At 45.2% G+C, this 17755-nt stretch overlaps 1 protein-coding gene across 3 annotated transcripts; it reads right to left on the bottom strand.

Annotated features, from left to right (window-relative positions):
* Positions 1–3447: 3447 nt before the first annotated feature.
* GREM1 (gremlin 1, DAN family BMP antagonist) lies at positions 3448–10931 on the bottom strand. 3 transcript variants are annotated; one of them, XM_086463112.1, is made up of 2 exons: positions 10731–10931; positions 3448–4003 (listed from the first exon to the last, which is right to left on the bottom strand). In XM_086463112.1, the coding sequence occupies exon 2, from the start codon at positions 4000–4002 to the stop codon at positions 3448–3450; it is 555 nt and encodes a 184-aa protein (XP_086319238.1). In that variant the 5' UTR covers position 4003; positions 10731–10931. The 3 variants fall into 3 exon arrangements, with proteins under 3 accessions (XP_086319238.1, XP_086319239.1, XP_086319240.1); XM_086463113.1 differs by lacking the exon at positions 10731–10931 and having other exon boundaries at positions 3448–3772; positions 3878–4002; XM_086463114.1 differs by lacking the exon at positions 10731–10931 and having other exon boundaries at positions 3448–3765; positions 3976–4002.
* Between the last annotated feature and the right edge of the window lie 6824 nt (positions 10932–17755).

The raw sequence follows: 17755 nt of genomic DNA, 5'->3' as shown, positions 1-17755 counted from the left end.
CTTCTATAAATTGTGGAAGGGTGAGGGGGAAGTGACAGATCTCATTTAAAAACCTTATTGAAGTAGCCGTGTTGAATGATGGTGCCATTGCTTGTCTCTGCGTCTCATTGTCATAATGTAAGCCCTTTTATAATTAGAAGAAACCACAGAAGTCAAAGTAAAGTACAACAGATCCAGAAAGAGCTGGAAACTCAAGGAAGAAATAAAAAAAAAAAACAAACAACAATAGACATGGGCTGGAGAAGATATTTTATTTATTTGTTACTAGTAGTTAAAATGACGTACAAAATGCTGGGAAGAAAAAAACTCCAATTCTATTCAGTTACAAAATAATTAAAACTTCATTTTAAACCAAGTTTTGCTTTGTGAGACTGAGCATGAAAATACTGCAGCCTTAGGTTATATAGTCCATTGTTTTTAGAATAAAGCAGACATTTAAATACATATTGCGGTTGATATTAAATATCTCGTATAATTGTAAGTTAGCAGAACTTTCTTAGTCTCAGGCAATAAGTAGCAATTCATAGAAGTTCTTTGTATAAAATTTACATATTGGGGGGATCTGCCTCAAGGGGAGTTCCATCGTGATCTATGCACAGGCTGTTTTGCAACATAAAGATTTGCAAAACTTATCAATTTTCCTTCAGAATGCTAGCCTAATCTTAAATAAAGGGGTCAGTAATGTCAGAAACATTGCTTAATGGCTAAGGGTTTCAGGACATAACAGTCACTGTAAAAGTCAATGGGAGATTTGCTGTCAACTTCACGTGAAGAAAAAAATTCGTTCTTAAGGTGTTCCCATTTCTTGAACAGAAACCCTAGCTAGTACAAAACTTTCAGCAACGACTGAGATTGGCCTTTGCCCCTGCAAACCAACTCAAAAAAAGTAATTTAAAGAAAACAACCCCTGCCTATTATCAATGAAAGAGGATTTGTATTAATAATAACATTAAATATCCATATCTTTCTGTTTAACTATTCACATTCCACACAGTGGAAATCTACTTCCTGTAATTCCAGATTTTAAAATTGGGTTTTAAAATCCATGAAGAAATGTGTCAAACCTGCTGAGTGAGAGTACACCAGATGAAATGCATTTTAATAATATCAATCAACGAGTTGCAGTCTCTCAATCTTACAAACGCAGACCTCACAGCAGTGGATTTTACAGTAAAAATACATTAATTGCAGAGATGCAGGATATCGCCAATAACTGCATGATGCATTGTGTAACAGCTGGGGCATCTAGTATAGCAAGGGCGCACAGGATGCATCTGTGACATGCCACTCACTGTCTGTTTTTCCCTTTAGACATGTTAGTAAGAGCAGAAGTGTCTTCCTCAGTGTTCAGTCAGCAGAAATGCTGTCAAGGTAATCACTTTGTGGCTGAGAGAGGCGTCTGGTGTGAGAGAGACCAGTCACACCAACAGTGGATACTAGAGAGTATTGCTGCTGAGTGGGGAAACTGAGTCCTGGACTATCCAAGCCCCATCATAAAACTAATGTGGACCTAGGTCCCATTTCACCCACGTTGGTGATGCCAGGGTTGCTTTCAGGCCCGGTACTGACTTTGGCATAGGAACACGCCTGTCCTTCGGTACCGTGCTGGACAGGACTGGCTGTCGGGCCCCGCAGGCACGGGCACCGGCACAGGCAGGAAGGTGTGCAGCACCCCATGAGCTTTTCAGCATCCAGCTGGAAAGCACCCTTGCAAAGCCAGCCCCTGGGACAGCATGAGCAGGCTGCACACCATGGGGTACAAGACGCAGCCAGCAAGACAACCCCCAGCCTTCCCATCGAGAGCCCAGGAAAGCAAGGGCAACATGCCTGGAAGAGCCACCTTTCGAGTCTGATGGCCCAGGGTCCACCTCACTAAACCAACTTCTTTTGCAGGACCTGTGCTCTTGCCAAATCCTACAGCCCCGATCAAGTTTAAGCTCTTAATCCTGAAGGAAAGAAAAGGCAGGATAACCTCACAGGTGAGATTCATTGAGCTGTTGAAAGTAGTGTGTCCCCTTTTATGTTTTTTTTTCCCCCAAATGTGGGGGGCAGTTAGCCCTTAATTTTCAGGAAACTCTCTTTACTTAGTCCAAATCCAGTTTAAATACAAGTCTGTGGTAAAAGATATAAAAAGAGGATTATTGCTGGCAAAGTTCTGCATCTCTTTTTCAACAAACTGCATGCCTGTGGCAAAGCTAAAATAACAATAACAATGCAATATTTACTAGTCATGAATGTCGTGTCTTTTGTCTCTTGTGTGGTTACTGCATTTGCAGTCACATGATGCTTGTTTTAATTTTTGCTTTGCTCTTTATGTACTAAATTACTGCCATTCTGTACTTGATCTTGGTTAGCAAGATTTTTGTGCTGTGGTTATGTATGGTTTTTATGTATGTGTGTGAAAAAGAGAAGGAGAGAGTTCAGATACACACAATAGAGCACGCATACTCATTGTATGTATGTATGTATAGATACCAATGACTAAAAGATACTGCATAAACACATATATGTAGCTATGAAGAATAACTGATATCAGAAACACAAGATACCGAATGGATCTAGTGGCACAAGAATGGGTTTTGACTGATTTAGAGAGCCATTATAATTCAGAAGTATATTTATAGCCTTGTATATAGTTTCTCTTTAATTTATGTAATATATGACTAGGTATATAAATTAAAGCAAAACGTAAACAGAATATCTCTTCCTCTGTCTCTTCCTACTTATGTATCTTTCCTTTTTCTACTCCCTGTTATACTCTCCCCATCTACTTACTTTGGCCTTTTGCTTTCTAACTTGCTGTAGCTCTGTTTTCCATCCACCTATAGTGACTTTTCAACACTCCCACATGCCCTCATTGTTTTCCAGACATGGCTTTTGGATTAAAGTTATTTTTTTTTTGAAGAAGCATGTTACAAACTCTTGATACAGCTGCTATTTTCAGTGATGGTTTTTCTACGCTTTAAACTGCTTTTTGCCTACTTCGTACTTAAGAGTAGAGTCGTGCTTTCAAATATATTGCCCTCTCACTTTGATGTTTCTCTTAATACAGTAAAAGCAAATAGCACGGCAAGTGAACATTAGCAAAAGCCACAGCTCGACTCTCCCAGCAAGCAGCAAACGTGAATATACACTAGGAAACCTAATTCATGACTGCAGGCAGATTTTTTTAGCATTTGATACTCCTGTTAAATTGTTTTGTCATAGTGAGCATTCATATATTTGCTTGTACACATCCATTTTCTCCCTTACATACAAACACACACATGCGTGTCCTTCCCTTACATTGATTTTTTCCTTTGTTTTGGGTTGGTTTTTTTTTTTGCTTGTTTCAGGTAATTCACTAGGCTCCTTTCAGTTTTGTCCAGCCCCGAAGGTATGCTAGTTCACTCTCACGCTAGCAATGATTGCATACAGTCAGAGTGCAATCGCTACATTTGTTTCAGCTTAGTCCAAGTCAATAGATATACACCGGCATTCCTTAACTCGGGTAATTCTTTTCTTCTTTCTTGGGGGCTGAAGCTCAGGGCAATTGAGTGTAACAGTCATGGAGGTGAATTTCTTGGGCTTGCAGAAAGAACACGACTGGAAGGAGCCTTCTTCTTTACGGACATGCCTGGGGATGTAGAAGGAATTGCACTGGCCGTAGCAGAACCTGTTGATAATGGTACGACTGTTGCAGCCTTCTTCATGGATAGTTTGTTTGAGGGGTTGAGTTTTACACCAATCCCGCTTTAGGTATTTGCGCTCGGTGATGTGCAATGCCTCCTGACTAGACTCCAGCACCTCTTCAGCAGGCATCGAAGTGCCTTTTCCTCGCTCTCGATGCCTAGAGCCCGACTGCTGCTGGGTCTGTATTTGCTCAGAATCATTGGGCTGATCTTTGTCAGGAGGAGGGATAGCACCTTGAGATCCACGATTCCTCTTTCTCCCTTCTGCTGTCGGTAGCAGAAATCCCATCAGAAGAAATACAGCGCCGATGGCATACAGTGTGCGGACCATCCTGTATGGAGGAAGTTGAGGAAATAAAGCACAGTTGTGGATTTCAGATAACAACAGAAGCCAGGTATGCAGTAAATTTTCAGTTCCATAAAAGAAATGTGAATGTGTGCGCACACACTTATAAAAGACAAGCATTTAGCCTTTGCTAGCTGGAAAGCTCTTTCCAAATTACTAACTGACAATAGCTTTTATACACAGTGATTGAAAGTCAGAAGCTAAAGTAAGTCCAAACATAGTTTCATTTTGTGTAGCATGCATTTTTTCCCAGCTCTTTCCCCAATGTATATTACCCTAGCTAAGAGTTCTCATCCCCTTCCTAGAGTTCACTGACATTAGGAAGGTTGCTCCTGACTTACACTGGTGGAAGAACAGATTTTATGCTGCACAAGGATTTATATGACATAGCTATCTACAATACCAGAGGACTAAACTCTTTGGCTCAGGAGATCTAGTCTAGCTATGTGTTCCTTATTCAGGCTCAGAAGCTTTATACAGCTTCGTGCATAACATACATGCAGAATATCATGTGCATGCTATGTCCATCCACCTGTTGTCTGAATTACAGCTTCCAAAGCTCTGTCAACACTGCACCTCTGAAGTGGTCCAATGTGTCCGAGTGTAATGGTGATTAGGGTAAGAAACATGCAACAAGACAGGCAACTAACGTAAAAGAATATTTAAGAACAGGTTAAAAGAGATGTACTGTAATTTCAAATTACACCTTCTCGCACATTACTCTGAATCCTTGGCAGAAGTTATACAGATGCAGTCAGAGAATCCTTGGCAGAAGTTATACAGATGCAGTCAGAGTGTTAAGAATTCTTCACATCTCTGAATTTTGTTCATTATATACAGCTTGATACTAAAAGGACATATAAGGACAGCAGAGTTTCATATACAACATTAAATATCATGTAGTTTGTGCACACAAAAAATAACACTTCAAGAAGTGCAATATGTGGAAACTATCAGGTTCTTCAAAACTGCACCCCTGCTCCAAACCTAATTAACAGTGCAGGAACAGCCTTTCTTGCCTTCCTTATTCCACCTTTTCTGCTGCTTCCCAAAGCTCTGAGTTCTTTTGGCGGCTCAGTCAGCTCAAGACACCAACCAGCCAGGAAGAAATTCATCAGCTGTCACACTTCTAGCCCTTCCAGAAGTACCATGGTCTCCATGTTGTTCCGGAAAGCCAGGGATGTGGCAGCAAGACAGACAGATTGGGGAATGAGCCTTTCAGGGGACCCTCCCCGTGGGAGCTTGGAAGAAGCCATGAGAAATGAGCGACTGCTTCCAAAACAGGAAGTAAAACAGGAGAACTGCAAAAAGCACATGCATTAAAAAAGGGAAGAATTGTGAAAAAAAAAAAAACCTGAGGAAGTCAGTGTCTTCTACCTGCTTGAAGTGCTGTGGTTTTATCCCTTATTTGACTTGTTGGGTCAGTAGGGACAAATTAGTGTTTGAACTGAATAATCCTGCTTATGTTACTGCCCAAGAAACACGTGAAACCAAGGGCACTGTCCTGGACAGCTTTATCCGCTCTGCCTGAGACCCCAACTAGGCTGAAAGCAGCCAAATGCCAATGCTGTAAGGGCCACCTAGAGACTCAGCAGAGGCTCAGGTTAAGTACCATTTGCTATAAAATATAACTGTTAATTTCTCAGTTACAAGGTCTTTCCAGTCACTTGAAGAAAATAAAAATTATATTATGCTGTTCAAAAAAGTGTTTTTCACCAAATGGACTGGGAAAAGAATTGCTGGAGTGGAAAAATATCATGGCGGGGTTCTATTGTATTCAGGGATTTGCTTGTGGATCTAGTATTTTAAGTGTTTCTTTACAGATGGGTAGAGCACTTAGAGTTTATAATACACGTGATAAATACACGCATTTGTTGTATTCATTTCTGTTTATGTACCAGTATGTCCTATGTTTGCCAGAAGCATCAGGCTTAAAGTGAGTGATGTAAGAATGACAGCATTACCTATTCTACAGACAACTTAGAAGGGCTGCTTTTAATATCTAAACAAAATATGGTACAGAACATGTAATTTTAATAAGCTCAAGGCTCTGACATAGAACAAAAAAAAAGCTGGGAATTCTAATTGAAGACTAATGCAGCATAATTTCAAGTGTCAGCTTGGACTTCACATTTGCTGGTTTTTCCTCATTTCTGTTACAACCTGAATGCTATTTAAACATGATTCTTTTTAAATTTAATTTTGTTTTTAAAATAATTTTTTTAAAAAGAGTTATAAACCACTGCTTATTTCCTCAAAAGACCAGAATGACTTCTTCCAAAACTATTCATACTTCTCTGGCAACTGTATACCCATGCTGTATTTAGACAATATTTTAATATGCACTTTATTTATTCAACATGGTGCCAGAGCCTCAAAAGAAAAGAAAAGAATTCATTGCATGCAATTGAAAATAAATTGCTAGTTTATAAGAGGTGCCAGGAAACTTCAGGTGGTTTTTTAGTGTCCCATAACTGAGTTGAAGTTCCACCAATGTGCGTATTCCTGGACTACTTTTATTTCTAAAACTGATGACCTCCACATTGCTTCACCTTTTTTTTTTTTTTTTTTTTTTTTTTCTCCCCATAAATTGATGACATGGTAAGGTCTAGTGATGTGAAAATGAGCTGTACTTTGGGATGGGAATTTGGGGGAAATTTGATGGTAATGTTTACTATTGTGAGATCTGTATCCCAGCTTCATGTATCTTTATTAAGCATGTGCTTAACCCTAAGGAAATACAAGCACGTGTTTCAATACAGTCCTAAACTGGGGGAGGAAAGGTAGTTTTTCACTGAGTTGGTTTCCAGCCTTAAAGGAGGAAGCTATATTATATGTTCATAAAAGAAACTGTGATTCAAATGAAACTCAGCAACTCAGCAAAAACATTTGTTAAGGTTACTTCCAAAACACACATCTAACAGTAAAAGGAATCCAAACACTTAGGGATAAATACAGTTTAAACACAGACCCACGGAAAAGGCTATGTGTACTTCACGACCCACACAGCAGCTCAAGCAGGACCTTCTTTTAATTGTAACTTATCAAACATTGATTTAAAAAATAAGATTTTTTTTTTTTAAATGCAAAATACAAAGGAAAATGAGGTGGTATGCCTCAGTAAGGAAAGCAGGCAAAATGCAGTATGGGCACTGTGCATCCCCTTTGGTCCCAAGGCAACGCATTTGCTTATGAGAGAAGACGACACCTCTGTTTGCTTACGTTAGGAACCAGAGTGGTTCATCCATTGATGAATTAGTGTTTGTGAATGTTTCCTTAACAGGTTTTTTTTATTGCCGCAAAAAATAGAACCAGTGTTACCATACCCAAAGTTTTACAAAAAAGAAATGTCTCCTGAAGTAAATGTGGGTTTTTTCCTTGTCACAGCCATAACTCTGCAGAATAACTCTGGAGCTTGGGTAGGACCTGTGAGGAATCAGTCTGTAAAAGCTTATATTCCAAAATTCTGCAACATATTCAGTACTTGATACTGGCTGTTACACTGGCACAACCAGAAATCCTTTTGAGAATCCATTTGAGAATCCTTTGAACACACAGATAACTACAACCAAAGTGGTCAATTACCACTTATACTGCTCACATCCAGAGAGGTCCAATAGAATTGATATTTATTTTTTAAAAGTAACAAAATACTTCAAAAAGCTACTCTTTCCATATTTCACTGCTAAGCTGAGTTCTACTTTTCATCATCTGTAAGCTCTTAGTCCTAAAGCCAAGAGAAGTTTTATTGCTGACTTCAAACAGGAGCAGAATTGGGCCCTAGCGTTCATATCACCTCATATGTGGTTTATCTACAGCTTGGGATCTCATCATCTAAAACAGATTAGGAATTCTGTGGATTAATACTAGCAACCGTTCATAGGGAAGTATAAAAACTTTCAGGTTTATTATTTCATACAATTAAGCTGTAATTTTTGTGTTTGTACAATTTCTGCTATAAATCAAGGATCTCCACATGTAAGTTCATAAACAGAATTTCCCTGAGTTCCCAGGCAGAGTCAGAAAGTTATTACTGAAATTTTTAACTCAAAGCAACTTGTTTAAACGAACTGGAGGGAATCCTGGTTCTGTTGAAATAGACAGCAAAATTCTCACAGACCTCAGCAGGCCCATGATTTCATCTGTGAGCCATATTTACTAGGAAAATATTATGATGAGCCATGGACTCATGTGCTTCACAGAAAACACGAAAAATAATCTGACGAAGACCTAACAAAAATAAATGTATTTGGTGGGCTTCAAATATCAGCCAAAGAAAGAGGCAAAACACGACCCTTTGACTACTGAGAAAATTGAAGTGGTTTATGTCCCAAAGGATCAGAATAATTTCATGCCTGACATTATATATGAATTACAGAAATAGTCTTATGTAATGTTTTCATAGTTCAGAGATCTGTATTTTAACTATACAAAAAGACATGGCAATGGCCGTTCCCAGACAACCTTTTTTTTTTTTTTCTTTTCCCTGAGGTCAGGACAGCAAAACTAACATCTCTGGTAGAATTTGGATACGTTTACATTTCAGATAATTTCTTCTTGCAAGTCACAGAGATGGCTTTTTTTGAGACATGTACTGAGTGTAGGCAGCATTGCAAAAAAAGAAAAAAGCAAAAAAGATCTTTGAAACTTTGAGAATTCCCCCTTCAAGAAAGCATTGCTCTGCAGGATATCCTACGGGACTGCAGGAAAGTTGAACACCATGGTGGACATGGTTGGTACCAAACCCGAACCAGACTTGCCTGAAGACGCCCATGCAGCCTGACAGCTCCCCTCCTCAGAGCGAAACTTCTCACAGATGTGCTCACGGAGCCCTAAACCCACCCGAACAGTTTTGCTCCTGCGCACAGCCACGCGTGCTCAAAAGGAGAGAGCCTTCAGGAGGAGCTACGCGCTTCTGGGTGCCATCCCCGACAGGAAAAATAAAAGCTTCAGCACAGCTTGGGACTGGACCCTAAAGAGGAGCAGAAAGCTACGGGCACTGGCGCCCTATATCACGTCTCCACCGTCTCCGCCGCCAGCTAGCTGGTTACTCCCAGTCTCTGTCGGTGCGGGGAGGAGCGGTGGCAGGAGAGCAGCCGTTCTGCGGCTCCCGAGTCACCGGGCTGGGCTCAGAGGCGGCTGTGCCTCGCGGTGCCTGGCGCCACACCCAAAGATCTCCGCGCACCTCACAACGCGGGTAACTAAATCCCCGTCTTTTCAGCAGACGGAGCGAGCCCAGCACAGTTGGTGTTTCAGAGCCCTTGTCTATGCGAAAAGGGGTTTCCCCAGCACTGGATCTCAGCCCCGATGAGCGAAACGGGGTTCACTGGCGATCCTTTCACCGAGAGGAGCCACGAGCAGGACACCAGGAGCGAGGCCGCAGCTGATGGCCAGGGAGGGACGTTACGGCTCAGAACAGCGGCCGGGCCGGGCACAGCAGCTCGCCGGGATGCCGGGGCCGCGCACCTTCCCACCCCGCCGGGATGCCGGGGCCGCGCGCAGACCGGACGGCCCCGCCCGGGCCAGGACGGTGCCGCCGCACCGCCCAGCCGCCGAGGTAGGAGGAGGCTGTCGTTGGGCGCAGCCCGGGTGCGCCGCAGGGATCGCCGGCGGCCGTCGGGGCGGAGAAGCTTGGTTTGGCTCGGCCGGGTGCGGCTGGGCCCGGCGCCCCGCGGGCGCGGACGCTCCTCGCGGCGGCTGGCGACACCGCCCGGGTCTCCCACCCCTCCGGGGGGCGGCCGCCGTCTACAGAGGACGAGCTCCCTGGAAGTGACTCCCCACCGCCGGGGGATCGCATTAAAACGGACGGGGCGAATAAACAAGCGCCCTCCCGAGGAAAAAGCCCCGCGCCAGGTCGCGCCGCGGGCCCGGGGCCGAGAGGAGCTCGGTCAGTCCGCGCCCACGGGGCCGCACCGGGCCGGCGCGCTGCGCGGAGGGCTCCGGCCAGGCCGGGACGAGCCTGGGGCCCGTCAGCGCGGGGAAGGGGAGCCGCGGCCGACAGATGCACGGAGCCGTCGAGGCGGTGAGACGCCGCTGGCTCCGAGTCAGGTGGGAGGGCAGGGCGGCGGGGAAGGCGGCGGGGCCGGGGCGCAGCGGCGCTGGCCGCGGGCGCGCTGCCGGTGCAGCCCCTCCGCCCCGGGGAGCTCCTGGAAGCCCAGGCGCACGGTCGGCGGCGGAGCAGAGGTTTTCGGAGGCGGGCCGGGGCAGAGCCGGGGGCTGAGCGGTCTCGCAGAGGACCGCTCGGCGGGACGGGACGGGGCCGGCACCTGGGGATCTGCCCCCGCCCCGCTCCGCGCAGAGGCCGGGCCGGGATTTTGCCGTGTGTCGGGTGGGCGCCGAATCCAATTTGTCGGGAGTGATGCTGTAGGCGGAGATGAGAGGCAGAGCTAACAGGGCTTTTGCAATCCCCGTGCTTGTCAGGGGAGAGAGATGTAACGGCGCCCTAACCCCCAGCTCCGCAGCGGAACTGTCGCTGCCCGCCTCACTCCCGCTGACGGGAGGGACGGGTGTCACCCTCTGCAAAACCGCGGCGCCCCGGAGTTTTGCTAGACACCGATGAGCGACTCCTCCCCTTCCCCCTCCCCGAAGGTAGGATAGAGAGATTAAAATTTTGCCTCCCACGGAGACTGGCCGAACTCTGCGGCTGCCGGAGGTGTTCGCGCTCCCGGTGTGAGTGCGCGCAGCGCAGCGCGGAGCAGCGCGTCCCGGCTCACCTGCGCGGCGGCGGCGGCTCCTTGGCGGGGCCCGGCTCGGCGTCGGCGGCTCCTCGGCGGGGCCTGGGGCTCTGCGGGGCTCTGTCCGGCGGGTCACTCGGCGGAGCGGGTGGCGTGGGAGCCCGGAGCTGCCCGGGAGTCCATAGAGAGAGAGTCTCGGATCCTGCCTACAAATTGCAGCAGCGCCGAGCTGTCTCCCATTTAAATGTCTGCCAGCTGAGATCTGCTCTCCAAGCCCCTCCAGATCATTGGACAAGCGCCTCCAAAGCCCGTGTTATCCGCCCCCTTTAACACTTCCATAAACTTCCACCAGGGAAAGCTTTCAGTCATCCAGATAAACACTCGACTACTTTCCTCTCTTAAGAGAATCGGTGCTAAAGGTCACCACCCCAAGGAATTGTTCCTGGAATGCACAGAAAATTCACATTTTCCATCCCCATTAAAGTATGACATTTAAGAAGAGTTAAATGCCCTCCCTCCGCCCCCCGCCTCCCCTGCCTTTCCCTGCACGCTGCCTGGGGCCGCGGGCTGGGCTGCTGGGGCGCTTCCCTGCCCGGGAGCCGGCCGGGCCAGCAGTCCCGCAGCGGACCGGCCGCGGGGAACCCCCTCACCTCGGCCAGGGGGGAGACAGCCACCTTTCCGCCCCTCCTTGTTACAAATTGGCATCACTGAGGTTTGCCCTCGGCAAATAAGCAGGGAGTTACGCAGTTTTGGCAAAACACCCTATGTGTATGTGTGTGCGCGTGGGGAGTGTTGAAGCGTGGCTCCCGATCCGCAGCGGCCCTCATAGCTGTTTATCAGGTATGGCTTTTTAAATTTGTTTTGGTTTGGTTTGGTTTTTTTGTCCCGCAAGAGGCGGGACGCCTCGGGTGGCTTTTTCCCCTCCCGTCGCTGCGTCTCTCAGAGGGCTGCGGGCTCCCCAGGCATACCGCGAAGGACGGCGAAGGAGCGGCGCATCCCGCCTACCCTGAGCGCGGAGCACCCGAAGCCGCCTGCCCGTCGGGGCGCCCGCGGAGGCAGCCCGGCGCCTCGCTCCGCGCCCACGGCCGCCCCGCAGGCTGCCGCTCCGGAGCCCCCAGGCAAGGTGGCCTCCCTGCCCGCGCCAGCCCCCGCGGCATCCCCGAGGTCGCTCGGATTTGGCCAAAAACCGTTCGGGGCTGAGCGCCTTTGCGGACCGAGCCCTTCACAGCCGGAACCGGGGGGCGGCTCTCCGCGCTGCGGCTGACGGCTCTCCGCGCTGCGGCTGACCGAAGCTTACCCCGAGCCTGCAGCCAGCGAGGGGCAGAGCCTTGGGGGCGAGGGGACCTCTAAGCGGCAGCCCGCACCTCCTTCGGTGCCACCGGGTCTCCGGCCGCTTCATCACCGGCACTCGTCTCCCACGGGCTTTTTAGCACGGAGGGCTGCAACGCTCCCGAGGGACGGAGTCATGACGAGCAGGAGCAGCCTCTGAAATCCGGGTTGACCTTCGGGCTTGCTCATTAAACCGAGACAGCTGCCGTTTCCAGGGGTGGGTGGGCATCACCCAGTACAAAGCAAAGCGAAGCGCCCTGTGCCGGATCCGGGCCGTGCAGACGGTGCTTCAGGCACCGGATTGTTTTCTCCTGGCTGTCCAGCACGAATCACTGCCTGTGAACCAAACCAGCCCTGCACCGTAGTGACCCAGCCCTGGGAATCAGCACCCACCTTGGGCCTCAGAGGTGCCTGGCTCTCACCTAGCAAATAGAGATTTTCAGTTTTGCAGATGGGGAAGACAAATTGAAAGGATCTGCTACATTAGGGATGCGGGCTGTAGGCAAGATGCCAGGTTTCTGACTTTCCAGAGTACTTAGCATCAGCTTGCTCTTTGCTAAGGCCAAAGCATGGCTCCACTGCCAGTTACATAGGTGAGTGCTCAGCAAAGTAGTAAATTAGGCCTGTTGCTGTAATTCACACACACAATAATTTGTTTAAAAATAATCGCTGCGATTACTTGACCAGCAGCATGTAGAAATGCTGCAGAAGCAGTAGGGCAAGCAACCATAGTGCGGTGGTAGGTGGCAGCATGAGAGAGAAAAATGTGTTGGTGCGCAGGAGCCACTGAAATTCAAGTACAATGAAGGGGGAAGGATTACTGGCAAAGAATCACAGCAAATGACATCTAGATGGATGGAAGGAGAGGCCTAGGGAATTTTTAGGATTTTTTTGTTATTTTACTCAAAAAACTGCTATTAAAGTTAATAGATGTTTTTCATTAACTGGGGTCCTTCCTTTGTGAATCCAAAGAAAAAGTCCTAATTCCCACCTCTCGGTATGTTGACAGACTTTATGCTCCTTTTCTTTTTATTCTGTTAAATAGTTGCACTGATGTCTAGGGAAAGGGTTTATTCATCTCTCTTCTGCTCTTCGTCTCTCACTTGGACTACCCACCCTAGAGCCAGGCTGGGGGACTGGGGGCTGCCCCTTCCCCAGGACCATCGTCCGGGTATTTGATGCTGGAAGAAGTGTTTTCTATGGTCACTCTGAGCTCCTGCTGGTGCCTGATGATGGCACTGGCACTGCATGTTCTTCCAGGCATTGCTGCTTGGCCAGCAGGCAAGCTGCTTCTCTGCTGTATTTTTCTGGGATGTAGTTTGCGTGCCACTCTGGCATTGACCTCCCTAGATGATGGTACTTCTGGGCATCTGTTGCAGAGCAGGCATCTCTGCTTAACGCCTCGCTGCAGTCAAGCATCTAGCCAGAGTGGCTGATCTGGGGTAGACCTCGGTCTGACTTAAAGCAAACTAAGAAACCCTGTAGGAAGCTTCTCTAGATGTGGAAAGTGTGTTGCCTCCTGAAGAGCTCTCTCTATCTCTTGTGGCTGAATGTATTTCCCCATTCGTTTTCTTTCACTCAGTTTAATCCAGAGTGTTTCAAGTAGGCACTAGCATCTTGGGTCCAGCACAACAATTTTTCATATTTCTCTGATGGTTGCAAAGTAGAATTATTCCTGCAAGAATTTGCCTGCTCATTTGGAAAAATAAAGCAGTTGGGTAATAACAAGGTAAATAATTGTAGCTGTATCTGCTTCCTTGGTCTGAATGAAGTTAGAAATTTAAAAATAATAATAAAAAAAAGACTTGGTGAAAAAGAAGAAACATTTATGTCTATTTTTATTTCTTTGTGGCTGAAGGAGGTGGGGGAAAGACATCTTTTTCCTCATTGTTCTTTTAACATCAGGTATCCAGATTATTTCCAGCTTGGAAGTTTGTATTCCTTTTACTGCTGGATTCTTTAACAAAACATTCTCTGAGCTTACTCCAAAGGTTCATCTGTGCTGGTCAGATCCCAACCAAAGACCAGTTTCTGCTACCTTCTGGCTTAAAAAGCTCCCGCTGCTTAAAAGAAAATACTTCCTTTCCTCCCCCGTTATCCACATTTGAAATTCTGTTGTGCTGCTAATTGGAGCTGGAATACTGATGGGGAAAATTTATATACTTATTTAGTATAAGAGAAGCCTATGGGAATATGCATATTCTTGTGGCATAGGTTTGAGACGAAAAGCTTCAATGCCATGGGGCAGTAACAGCATGTACTATGAACCTGGCTGGATTCAACTACCCGCTTGCTATTGTTTTGTTGGACTTTTTTATTTTTGTTTTTGGCTTTTTTTTTTTAATTTCCTCTCCCATTTCTTGCTGGTATTCGCTGTGTGAGTTGTTCTTTGTTTTAGTGGAACAGTAAGAATTGTTTTAAGCTTAAAAGAAGTGCTGTACTTAATTCTTGCAGAGAAAAAAGTTATTGGGCTGAGCTCCTGTCTGCTACTGCTAACTTTGAGCACTACTCAATATACCCTCACTGCCAGGACAGTTGGCGCCGTATTAAAAGCCTTTGCAGAGAAGCCAAAGACTGACAGGGGCCAGATCCTCTTCCTGGGTAAACTGGAATAGCTTATAATAACTTCAGGGAGATGTAACTGATTTATGCCAGCTGAGAATCTGGCCCTCATATACCTAGAAATCCAACGTCTCTCACTCCTAGACATATTCCTCCAGGTCAGAAGTAAGGCAAGCTGTCTGGGAGAGACAGGACACATCTGAACTGCTTTACTTGGTATTTTGAACTGTTCTACTAAGGACAGAAAGGAGCTTGGTTTACAGGGCTTTGAATCTGGCACCAATTTACAGAGGAAAAACTAAAAGGGTGCATAAAACTCAGCCACTGATGACAAAATCTCTAATGTTTTCAGTGCTTTTTGTATGGCAGTGACTTGAGATATTTTCTTTCTGTTGGTAACGTTCAAGAAGAGTAATGCCAAACCACTCTTTTTGTGTGTTTTGAAGAAGAAAATATGAATGTACACATCCATACACCTCCCTACCAGCGTGCCTCAACTTCTTGTTAATACAGAGGTAGTGATGTTTTGCTGTGCTTTTTGCCCTTTGAAATTCCAGTGGTGCTTGTGAGAATCTTGTGAACATAAGGGAGTGAAGTGTTAAGGAAGAAATTGTCTCACCAACATGGCCATAACTTTTCTCATTGGGCTTGTAATGAGGCTAGAAGAAAGCACTGACTTCCACTGCGGTCTGCTGCTCACCACCTGCCATCCTGGGGGAGGAGCTGAAGCTGTCCAGCAGAGGTGTGAGGCGATGACGTTTGGCACAGTTGTTATCTGATGTGACAAAAGATGTGTGCGTTGCAGAAATGTCTGGTTTCGGCATTGAATTTTGTGGGATGTGCTCTGAGAGATGAGGGTTATCGTCACGTCATGGGGATCATTTGCCTTCTGGTGGTGCACAGAACTGATCTTCTTGATGGGCAGGATAAGCAGTGTGATTCATTACTTAGACCATAAGCGAGATTATATGTAATGTGTGTCGGAAGGGCTGTGCATAGAAATGCTCCATCATGACATTATTGCCCAGGTATAGGCACTTGTTTGCTTTACATGGGAAAAAAAGGCCCATGTTTTGTCACAGAAAAGAAGTAGTAGCCCTGTGGGATTTAGATATATCCAAAAGTAATGGACAAAAAGCCTTATGATAAACCAACAAGGAAAAAGCTTTTTCACTTTTTATTTCAAGCCTAAGTAGGTAGATAATAATTAAATGGCATAAGGAAGGAGATACTGTGGGCTTTGGTTTTAAAATACTCTATTAAAATACCAGTCCTATGGTTCTTTTTCAGGTACTCCACTGTTTATTCTGTTACAGATTATTGCAAGAAAAAACCATCATTTAAATAGGGTAGCTGAACCTTATCTGACTCTTGTACTTCATACCAAGCCGTATAAAATAATACCAGAAAAGGCTGAGGTTAGTCAGAATGGAGTTAAATTTCTCATAAAATTTACTAGAAAAATCAAGCTTGAGACTGTGCAAAAATTACTTGAGACTAGCAAAGTTCTATTTAAATAAAGAATTTAAATCTTTATCTTATTTGGGTTTTAGAATTAATGTCCATGTGGCTGAAGCTCCACCCCAGAGCCTGAGAAGAAATATTTGGATAACATTGTACTTACTGAAAAAAATAGCATTTTAGGTTTAGGTTGACAGAACGTCACCATTTTAGTGTATAGATTTCCATCAGCTGAATGAGAGAAAATTAAGCAAGGGAAAATGTTTATTTTAGTGGAGGGGGGTTTTTTTAATGATTTTTTTTTTTTTCATTTGAAAATATTGCTTCATCTAGGAATATACTCCCATTTCATTTGTGAATGTTCAGAAACAGAACATTGGAAATCAAAAGAATAAATGGGTTCAAGATAAAATCCCTAGCTTTTAGCACCTAAATACTTTAAAAGTCTGGGATCCCACTCTGAAAAGTATGGTGGCCTGGTATGTCTGAAAAGCTTTCTTGTTTAGTATATACTACACGTAGAGTCAGGTTATGGGCTTCTAATGATCTCTGCACCTAGAGTCATGGTCACCCACTAGCATTCCACTCCGCTGTGTGCTGCAGACATGGAACAAAAAATATGTTTTCTGGCCTCAAAACACCTTCATATATAATACAATCCATATGTGACTATTTTTCAAAAATGATTTAGAAAAGCTTATTTTGTTAGGATGAAGTTTGACTGCTGGACAAATATAAACTTTCATGCCAAATGAGGAAATATCATTTGTCAAGCTAACCTTTTTATAACTCTTTTCACAATTTTTTTGATGCATCTTATGTATTTGATGGCTATAGAAGAATTTGCCAAGAAAATGAAAGCCATAAAGTACCCTTGAAGAATTCCTCTGCCCTCATGCATTTGCTTCTCTTTTTCTTCTGTCTTATGAATCTGTAGGAGGTGTTTGCCGACACGCTTTGCTTTCAGGGCAGCTCTGGAGCAATGTGATACAAGAAGTGACTCAACTAAGCAAACTGAGTTTGTATGAGCATAAGAAGCCCTTATAAACTGAAGTCATAACAGGGAATTATGAAAAGAGGCATCTAAGGAGCTTGATGTGTTACTCATTTACATATTTCACTCCAGGGATATGACAGCTATGAAATACAGTTTCCCATTATGCTGCAAAAAACTAAGGCTCCCCACACCTTACTGAGTCCCAACATCTTAGACAGATCACGTACACTTTTAAGACATGTATAGCTATGTTATGATATAAAACAGCCCCTTTACTCCTTTCTTGCTGTAGGAAAGGTAGTTTGTTGTGTTACCTGGAAGAGGAGTGCTTTCTCCTCCTTGCAGTGGAGGTGCTTGTGTGCAACACCTCTAGAGGATACAATGCCAGCCTGGCAGGTGAAGTGGATAGCTGGAAGTTAAGAAGTCTAGGCTTTTTTCCTGACTCTGCCACTTGTTGCCTGTAGCTAAAGAAAAAGGAGTAAGAGGCAGGAGAAGCATTTTATTATGTAAGAAGATTTGCAATGATTTTGTTTTGGTTTGTTTTTTATCCCATTGCCCTCTTTTCAAAAAATGAAATCTTATCTGTTCTTTTTGTTTTTCCTGGCAATATCTGGGTAGAAATGGGATACCAGATTAAAAAGTAGCTTTGCAGGAATGAAAGAGCTGAAGCCCTCTTTTGTCTGAGACAACAACTTATTTAGATAGTGTAGAACTT

This window comes from Leptosomus discolor, chromosome 3 (genome assembly GCF_034619465.1).
Source record: "Leptosomus discolor isolate bLepDis1 chromosome 3, bLepDis1.hap2, whole genome shotgun sequence".
Lineage (NCBI taxonomy): Eukaryota > Metazoa > Chordata > Aves > Leptosomiformes > Leptosomidae > Leptosomus > Leptosomus discolor.
Note: the sequence above shows the minus strand (reverse complement) of the source record. Positions and strands in the feature narration are given on the sequence as shown.